At 43.8% G+C, this 10,463-nt stretch overlaps 1 protein-coding gene across 1 annotated transcript; it reads left to right on the top strand.

Moving 5' to 3' along the window:
- The first annotated feature begins 1,136 nt into the window (after positions 1-1,136).
- On the top strand, positions 1,137-1,919 carry LOC123446438. The gene is made up of 2 exons (XM_045123043.1): positions 1,137-1,281; positions 1,372-1,919. Exons 1-2 carry the CDS (start codon positions 1,276-1,278, stop codon positions 1,768-1,770), a joined length of 405 nt encoding a protein of 134 aa, XP_044978978.1. The 5' UTR covers positions 1,137-1,275; the 3' UTR covers positions 1,771-1,919.
- The last annotated feature ends 8,544 nt before the right edge of the window (positions 1,920-10,463 follow it).

Below are 10,463 nucleotides of genomic sequence, written 5' to 3'. Positions count from 1 at the left end.
GGCCAAGCCCTTTTCACGCCCGCGCCACTCCTCCATGGTCAGCAGGAGGTGGGCGCCGCCTTCACCATCGCCGTCCCGAACGATGCGATCCTCCGCCACCTTGAGACGGCCGGTGAGCTCCTCCACCGTTAGGGTGTCGAGGTCGACCAGGGTCTTGATGGAGAGCGCGACCTAGGCGTACCTGCGCGGCACAACGCGAAGGAACTTGCGCACGACGCGCCCGTCTCCGACAAGATCATCGTGTAACGAGAGATTGTTCACGATTCAAGTAAGTCGCATGGCGAAGTCGTCGACATTCTCACCGGCCTTGGAGCGGATGTCCTCGAATTCCCGGCGGAGGCTCTGCGCCCTGGCCTCGCGCACAGCGGCCGAGCCCATCCGCATGGTCTTGACGGCGTCCCACGATTCCCTCGCCGTCTCCTTCGTGGAGAGGACGGCGAGCATCTCTGGCGGCACCGCCCGGAGGACGGCCTCCAGCGCCATGCGGTCGTCGTGGAAGTCGGCTGTTCCCGTGGTGACGGCGTCCCATAGCCCGTGAGTCTGCAGGATTGCTCGCATGAGGAGCGACCAGTCGCCGTAGTTGCTCCCAGTCAGGGTTGGGAACACCGTCGGCAGGGCCACCTCCCGCATGTCTAGTACCGGCGCGGCGATCTCACGCCCGCGCCCGGTGCCTCTGTTCCTTCCCATGGGTGATCGTGTCAGAGTTCGCCCGCGCTTGGGCGACGGCGTCCTGGACCCGTCGGCGGCGGCGACCCTCGTGCGCTCCTTGCTTCCTGCCATTGTCCCGAGGTTGACGAGGCTGTGATGCCAATCGTAAGCACGAATTAGATCATCTCTCTCTCTCTCGAACAAGATCACACGGGCTCGAGGGTTTTTGCGATGCGAACAACCTGCATCATTTTTTCTGTATTCTCTCTACTCTTATTCTGTTACAAACACACACACGCCAGGCCACCAACGGCCCGAGCTATTGGAAAAGTAGCTGCCCTAACTACCCTATCTACTCAGCTAACAAGCTGTTATTCGCTGCTTAAAATGAGAGGATAAACTGAAGCCTAATCTGACAGACTGAAGAAAGCAACGGGCACATGAGGTTTAAGTCCACATGGAGCTCGATCTATAGCTCCTCCCTGTAGAAGCAGCATCTTCGGACACGTCCAACGCCCGCAGCAGCGTGCAGCTCGCTAGACGCGCGTAGCTCCCTATCTAGAGCGGGAGCACTCGTGCTCCTCCACCTCGCCCCGTCGTCCAGTGAACGACCACGAGACCACCATTATGCCGGTCCCCTCGTGGCTCCTTCCCCTCTCCTTTCTCATGCTCCTCCTTCCTCTCTCCTTTCTCTCAGCTCTCTCTCGTGCTTTCTTCCCACAGGAGCCGCCATGGCTACATCCATGGAGGAGCTTCGTCTGCACCCGCCTTGAGGCCTCGTCACCGTCCAAATCACAGCAGATCACGGCCAGATCCGTTTGCCTCGCTCTTCCCGACCTTCATCGGCGCCCGTCGAAGCCCAGCACCGCCTCCTGCGCGCCAAGTTCCGTCGCCATCTTCCTCCATGGGCTCCGCTCCAGCTTCTGCATCGAGCAGAGGAGGACGGCCCCCTGCTCCGACCCCTCGCCGTGGACCGTTGTGCCAGCCCAGCATGGTAAGGAGGAACCGCTACCTGATCCCGCGTGCCTGCCATGGCTCTGCTACTATTGCAGTCACCAACTCACCGTTCTCCTTGCCCTCGTCGTTGGCAAGATGACCGTGCGTTCGTGCGTCCTTCGCTAAGCTTGACGTTTTAGCCCTCGTTCTAGTTGTGTAGCATGTTCGATTTTTATCATTAATATTGTGTAGCCGAGTTTGTTTGCTCGGTCGTTGTTCAACTAAGAGATCTGGGGTTCCAATCTGAGGTGTTGCAATAATTTTTTGCCCTGTTTTGTTGATCTGCACATTGGTGAACTGCTGCTTCATTTGCAGAAATTCCTGTGCAATATCAGAACAGAGTACTAGCCAATCCAAGCCCCCCCCCCCCCCCCCCCAAGATTGCCATATTTTTTTCCTTTTGTACACACACACTTTCAGCCTAGCTCTAGCAGATTTGGCCCATAATCATTTTTCTTTTCACGTTCTGTGATTTTTTAATTATGCAAAGAATTTTTTAATTACAGAAAAAACATACATTTTTCGTTGCTCATAATTAATAAATCGAGCGCCGCATGTAAAAACTTTAGATATGTAACATGCTTATAATTCTGTGTAATTTCATAATATCCAACTTTCACATGTGTTTAAAATGTTTAACTTATTGTTTTAATTTAATTCGCATTGATGCCATGCTAAAATGGTTTTCACCATAACTAATTAACTGTAGCTTCAATTAAAATGTTTCACATATGTAACTTGGTTAGAAAAACGTGTAGAATAGCATGGTAGCATTTATTTTCTTGTTTACCAACTCTAAAATTGTGTTTAGGCACATGTGTAGCAAATTCAAAATTACATATGGGGACTTTCTGGAATGGTTGGTTGTTGTTCCAGCTTCTTGTCATATTTAAACAACATTTAATATAGTTAAGTATCTAAAAGGGAGTGAAATAAATATATGAATGTGGAGTTTCGTCAATATGCAACTCGTTGTCATGTACCATGCCTTGTATATTTAATCCGGACAAGCATCAGATGTGCTGTGCATCATGTCATGCATATGTTGTGGTGAATATTGTGTGTTTTTTCTTGTTTCCGGATTGCTTCTTCTCGATAGAGTTCCGAACTGCTTAGGAGTGTGAGGATCCGTTCGACTATGTGGTTCGTCTGCTTCACACATTCGTTCTTCTTCCAAGCGGGATCACATGCATGATGATCATTTCCCTAGATACTATTACTATCACTGGCATGGTAGTTGTCTTGTTTCTTTTGCTATGTCTTGCTGCCTACCACCTGTTTAATAAGCCTTCCAACATTGTCATGAAAAACATCTAACCTTTCCACAACCCAGCAAACCACTACTTGGCTATGTTACCGCTTGCTCAGCCTTTTGATAGCATTGCTAGTTGTAGGTGCAGATGATTTGAGAACATGCGTTCCTTATTATATCACCATATAATTTCTATTTAATTTAATGCACCTATATATTTGGTAAAAGGTGGAAGGCTTAGCCTTCTAGCCTAGTGTTTTGTTCCACCTTTGCTGCCTTAGTTTCGGCTACCGGTGTTATGTTCCATAATTGAACGCTCGTAACATGCTTGGGGTTGTTATGGGTACCCTCTTGATAATTCGTCGTAGTTTAAAACTCTTTCGGCAGGGCCCAACTTTGGTACCACATTTGCCTAATAACTAATGAACCACATAGGGAGTAATTAAGCCGAGGATAATTAATGAACAACCGGGGCCACTGCTCCTCATGAGTGTTGGTCAAAAACTGAGCGATGTACGATGCCCCCTGGGCACCCAGGGTTTCAGCCAACCCGACATCTAGCCTATCCGGTCGTGCCGTGTGAGCGAGATACGCGGCTCCTATCGGGTTTGTCGGCACGTCGGGCGGCCTTGTTGAATTTGTTTTATCTTTTATGAAATATCTTGTGCGAGGGATTCTGGGGATACTTTGTGCTATCTCGAGGTTGATGTTTTCCAATAGGAACCCGAGGAGATCACGGCTTTTCCTTGATTGAGGTTATTCCTGCGCAGCGTGTGGCAGATTGTGATGGACTAGTTGGAGCACCCCTGCAGGGTTAAATCTTTCGAAAATCCGTGCCCGCGGTTATGTGGAAAACATGGAAACTTTGTTTAACATATGGATATGGATAACTTGAAGTAAACTTAATTAAAATATACCAACTGTGCGCATAACCATGACTGTTGCTTCTCGTGAGTTGTGTATCCAAAAGAGGACACGGTCGGGTTATGTTTGACGTAACTAGGTCTTCAGGATCACCTCACGATCATTCTAGTTCTCGTCCGTTTATGTGTAGATCACCCCCACATATTTTTTGTACTCGTAAGTTAGCCCCATCAATTAAATGCTTAGTTGCTTGCGGAAGCCTCACCACTTAACCATACCTCACCCAGTAAGCTTTGCTAGTCTTGATACCTTTGGAAATGAGATTGTTGAGTCCCTATGGATCACATATTACTACAACAATAGTTGCAGGTACAAGTTAAGCAATACTTTGACATGAGCGCGATGATTGTGCTATTTGGAGTTTCTCTTCTTCTTCTTCATCATCGATCTAGGATGGGTTCTAGGCCGGTAGCCTAGGATAGCAAGGATGGACGTCGTTCTTTTATTGTTTGTTTTCATCCGTAGTCAGACCCTGCTCTTCTACATGGTGATTGATTATGTTGTTTTATTTATGTGATATTGATGTAGCTTGTGGCGAGTGTAAGTCAATTACATATACTCATCTCTTTTATACATGTACTTGTAACGATATCCATTCTTGCGAAACTATGAGATGCGCTTCTATCCCTGTCGACGCCCTCACGTCAATATAAAGATAGGATTGCATCTTGGGCGTTCCAAGTTGGTATCACAGAAATACCGACCTAGGAGCCCGCTTGATTGATCGAACTTGGCCGAGTCGAGTCTAGTGAAAAACTACGCTGAGTCTAGTTATTTATCAGAGAGTAGGATTCTTCTTTCTCCTCTTCTATGCTTTAGTGAGGAATCTTGATGTAAATTTTTTAATTCTACCCCTCTTCTCACTCAAATTTTTTTTAGGATCACGCGGTTATTTTGGAAATTATATGATGCCCATGTGACAGAGTTCTGACTTGGTGCCTCGTGTCTGACTTGATTTATTCCGGGGAGTTGAGCTATAGGGGATTCTTGAGCACATCGTTATCATTCATATTCCATAGTATCTCAGGACGGAGTATGTTCAAAATTTCTTCAATACTAGTAGTGGCAAGAGGAGTCTGGCATACCCAGTACTGGTGGAGAGCGTCCACATGTACTACCATACTTGGTATCATTGTGATTACGAGGATCTGAGGTAGATGAGTTTTTGAGATCTCTGTTTATGTGTTAACAGATGTGCTACACTGGACGGGTAGTATTATTGCTAGGAGTTGAGTATGGATTTTACTCCTTGTATTCGTGGACCAGATTGCATAACCAGAAAATTTCGGAAGTTCTTTGGTGGGAATTCAAGTAGTTACCTAGGATATTTTCTATAGATGCATGATGTGAGGTTGAGGTTCGACATCTAGTGGATTCATTTGTTCACAGTCGTTTTTATAGAGGACAGTCTCAATATATATCATGAGATATGCTTCGTCAAGCCGTGTAGTTCGCTACGCCTAGGGAGCATATTCGAGTGTCATTTCAATATGACAATCCAATGTACGATCGAGCCCGTGCGAACCTTACCATGAAAATACCGGATAGAATCTCTGTCATGAATTTTTCCGGCTTGTTTCATAAGCCGCATCCTTTTTTTTGTTTGAGTATGGTAATTCAACTTGCTTCAATGTCAAGTGGTGGATTCATATCTTTCCAAGAGATGTTCTCATATTTTTATGGGAATGCAAATTCTTTTGCTCAATCAAGTTGTCTTCAATTCTTTTCAAATCGTAGTTTTCATGCCAATTCTTTCAACCGATGTGCTTCTCTTCTAGATAATTCAACGATCGCCAATATTTGCAAGTTCAATCTCTCATTTCTTATTCCGGAGTTTGTGTCATCTGTCCCACGTTGTCTTCACTTTTTTTCCGCCGTCCAACCCTTATCTTCAATGATTCAAATATCATCCAAGTGCCTTTCTTTTCATTGTTGATTCCTCTATCTTCTCTGCCGTCTTGTATCCCGTGATTCATTCTGAAGCTACTCAGGTGCTAAATTCATGATTCATCATTCTTGTGTTCTTCTCCGGTGGATTCAATTCATGTTTCGGTGTTCATCATATCCTTCTCATCCTTTAAATAATTTCTGGGTTAGAAATTCCTAATCAAGTCTCTCTTGTTTATTCATTCATATTTATTCTATCTGGAGTGCTGAAGGTATCTGAGAAGTTTCATGTTTTCAATCCTTTCAATTATTCTAGGTTCTCACCTCATAAAGTTTTCAATTATACAGGTGCAATCAATCTTTCTTAGCAATCTATTCAACGATGTTTTTTTGAGTGGGCCCATAACCCACAGGTTTTCCTAGGTTCTTGTCTGGCTCATCTAATCTTTTCCAGAAATCTCTAATTCTTTCAAGTATGATGTAAGTATGAATTCCATCAGTCACATTCCTTCTCCAAGATCTATTCGAATTAATTTTCATCATTGTCTCAAACTTTCCTAATTCTTTATTTTGGAGGTCTCGGTAATTTTGGTGGTGTTCCTTCTCATCAATTTCAGCTTGGAAGACTGAAGGAGTGTTTCACTTAAATTTTGTCAACTCTTTTGAAGATTCTCATCTCAGCTTCATGCTATCTTCTCAATTGTTGTCAATCATGACAATTCTTTCATATCTATCTGGTGCATTGCATTGTTGTGTTCATTTCTTGATCCTCCGAAGGCTATCATTTCATAAGATTTCTTCGTTCTCAGCTTTCACTTTCCATTCTCAAATTATTCTAAATTGTTGTATCTTCGTTCGTTTCTCAATTATTCTGGTGCTATATTCAAGTTTTCTAATAGGTGGATCATGGTCTCTTCATTCTTATGTATCTCCATTCATTCTTGGTATCCCCATTCATTTGATATTCTTATCCGTGGATAGTTCAAGCATTCTCTAATCCAATCTTGCTCTGTTCGTCCCCATGTAGCCTAGTCCATTGTATTACCCTCTTTCATTCCAAATTCATTACGGTGGTTCTTTAAAGACTTCTTAAAGGTTGTGCTCATATCTCTCTACTATCTTTTTCAATAAGAATAAGTTGCATGCCAAATCCATTCATTGTCATCAATTTAACTTAGTGAAGGACCAGCATAACATAGTTCTTATTCTTGTATCGTGAGATGATTTGAATTATTCTTCCCGGAGTTGCTCATGATATCAATTCTTTATTCTAAGTTGTTTATATTTTATTTTTCGGAGTTCCAAGTTTTCTCAAGTATCTATTTGTGAAGCTTTATCTAAATCTTTGCAAGGCCATAATCTTATTCTTTTGCAACCTTCAATTCTTTTCTATCATCCTTTTATCCCGGAGTTTTTCCAAGGATTCTTCATGCTGGTTCGTTCAGTATGTAATTCTTTCTCAAGGTGTTCTTTAAGATTCTTGTGGAAGGAGCTGAAGTATTTTTTTCTTGCATTTCAATGTTCATCTCTTCCTCCATTTTCCTTTGAGGTGGTGTTATAGCATTCTTGACTAATAAGGAGTCTCGAAGGGAATTTGTTTCAAGAATGAGATATTTAAACCCACCAATTCTTTGACCATGAGATGTTTTCAACCCATCTTTTCTTCTATTGAGCAATCTTGGGTTTGGATTTCACCTAAAGCTTTTCCGAAGGGTTGTTGCTATTATGGTGATTATCATTGACTAAAGTTCTCAATATATCCTCTTGGTGTAAGGAGTCTTGCATATCTTGTAGCTCCCAAGTAATCTTTGTTTCCGTTAGTGGCTGGTTGTCACCTCATAATTTTGAAATGGTTTCCATAAATCCACTACAATTTTATTCTTTTGTTGTTGATTTTCCAACAACGGAGTTCAATTTTTCTTGTAAGGATGTTGATGAAATTCAATTGTGGTGCAAGTAGTCATTTTCTAATTCGTTGTCTTCTTTCAAATGATCAAGTTTCTATTCTTTTGTTCTGGAGGCCTTATGATGTTCCTCTCTTTCATTCGTTATCTCATCTTTCCAAGATCATGTTCTTTCCTTGCTTACTTTCCTACCTATCAAATTTTGCCTCACTTTCCAAATCCAAATTTAGTTGGATTGTTGTGAATCTTTTCAAGATCTTTCCATCCTATCAAATTTTGCCTCACTTTCCTACCGAAGTGTTGCCAAAATTTCTTTTGAATTCTTGCTTGTTTCTCATATCATTCTCATCTCTTTGCAAGCTTCAAGGTACATTGGTTTCACTCGTTTGTCAAGAAGCAACTAAGTTTACCTATTTATATTTCTCTTCCTCTTCCCCTTTTCATTCTTAGATCTTTGGGCGAGATCTCTTGTTTGTGTAGGAGAGTTGGAACAGACCGGAACCGACGCTCCAGAAGATTCCCCTATTATTCCATTATTGTGGTGTGATTATTTTGTTTGTCGCACTCATCATCGCATCATTTGCATCATCCACATTGCATCGGCACTCTGTTGTCCTCATTTTTTTAAAACTTGCATCCGTTATTCGTTGTCGGTTCTCTCTGTTTTCATCGTTGAGGTTTCGAGACCAACTGCACAAGCACACGCCCGTGACATCTTTAAAATTTATAAAAGTGTGTATTAAACATTCTCGGATTGGGTTGAAACTTGGCGTGCAGTCTTATTTTAATGTAGGTAGACCGCCGGACAAATTTCGTCGCAATCGGAGGTCATTTGATACCCTAACGGATAAACCTATAATGGGACTATAGACGGTGAAATTATCAAACATCTTCGTTTTATAAAAAACTGTTGCCGGGCTGCCCATTTTGTCTCTCTTCTCATGCCTAGTCCCTCTACACAGTGCACACACCTATGCACAACCTAGTCTGAAAACCTTCCAGAACCACAAACATACACTCATGACTATTGTGTCTAGATCTACCCCGTAATACCGAAACCATCATCGGATGTTCAATAGGCCCCCCTAACCTATTTAACCGCGATCGTACGATTTAGATCGAAGAGTCCAAACCTAACCGAACCCGTTATTTATATACGAATGTAGCCCTAACCTAACCCTAGTTGAACCAGTCCCACCCGCCACGTCCACCCATCTATTTCTCCCACCTCGGGGTCCAATCCGAGCCAACCAACGCGCAGCCAGCCACCTCCGTTGTTCTCTCTTGGGATATTCCCCGACCCAATTCCGCAGTCGTGTCCCACTCGAGAGTAGGAGGTCGATCTGCTGCTCCTCCCTGCAACAGCAGCATGTGCGGACACGTCCAACGTCCGCAGCAGCGTGCAGCTCGCTAGCCGCGCGTAGCTCCCTATCTAGAGTGGGAGCACCCGTTCTCCTCCACCTCACCTCGTTGTTCGGCGACCGCCGCCGCCGCCCGTAATCACGAGACCACCATCTGGCCGATCCCCTCGCGGCTCCTTCCCCTCTCCTTTCTCATGCTCCTCCTTTCTCTCTCGCTTTCTCCAAGCTCTCTCCCTCATGCTTTCTTCCTGCAGGAGCCGTCATGGATACATCCATGTAGGAGCTTCGTCTGCACCAGCCTTGAGGCCGCGTTGCCGTCAAGATCATGGCGGATCACGTCCAGATCCGTCTGCCTTGCCCTTCCCGACCTTCATCGCCGCCTGCCGAAGTCCTGCGCCTCCTCCTTCGCGCCAAGTCCCGTCGCGATCTTCCTCCACGAGCTGTGCTCCAGCTTCTGCATCGAGCAGAGGAGGACGGCCCCCTGCAACAACCCTTCGCCCTGGACCATTGCGCCAACCCAGTATGGTAAGGAGGACACCCTACCTGATCCGGCAAGCCCGTCCTGGCGTTGCTGCTGTTGCATTCGCCGTTCTCCTTGCCTTCGTCGACGGCAAGATGACCGTGCGTTCGTGCATCCATGGCTAAGCTTGATGTTTCGTCCCTCGTTCTAGTTGCGTAGCATGCTCAGTTTTAACACAAACACTAGGTAGCTGACTTGGTTAGCTCTAGCGTTGTTCCACTAGGGTTTTCATCATAACTAATTAAACGTAGCTCCGATTGAAATGTTCCACATTTGTAACTTGGTTAGTAAAATGTGTAGAATAACATTGTAGCATTTATTTTCCTGTTAACAACTCTAAGATTATGTTTAGCCAGATCTGTAGCAAATACAAAATTACATATGGGGAATTTTCAGAATGGTTTGTTATTGTTCCGGCCTCATTTAAACTTGCTAGATATCCATGTAGCTTCATGTTATCTTGTGCATTCATGACTTACCATGCTTGCGGCTGTCATTTGCATAATGTTGCATTCATACGGTGTCATCTTGTGTTGCTCATATCTTTTAAACCGTAGCCCCGTTTGGGATGTTTTATATATGTAAATCGACAAGAATGACGTGTAGAATCACATGCTCCACTTTATTTTTATTTTTTATAAATATAAAATATGTTGAGAACAGATCTGAACAGATTTCGAAATTAACATATGGGGTCATTTCGAAAATGCTATATGTTAATTCTGACCTCATTTAAAATGCCTAGATAGTGTCGTTTATTCATGCTTCACCTCTTACCATGTTTAACCAACATTTAATATTTATGAGCACCTAAACAAGAGTGAACTAAATATATGAACATGGAGTTTCGTCAATATGCAATTTGTTACATATTGAGCTTCACTTAATGTGTATTATTGGATTGTTGTGATGTGTCATGCCTTGCATAGTTAAAAAGGACATGCATCATATGTGTTGTGCATCATGTCATG

Source organism: Hordeum vulgare, chromosome 4H (genome assembly GCF_904849725.1).
Source record: "Hordeum vulgare subsp. vulgare chromosome 4H, MorexV3_pseudomolecules_assembly, whole genome shotgun sequence".
NCBI lineage: Eukaryota > Viridiplantae > Streptophyta > Magnoliopsida > Poales > Poaceae > Hordeum > Hordeum vulgare.
This window is presented reverse-complemented; position numbering and strand designations above follow the sequence as displayed.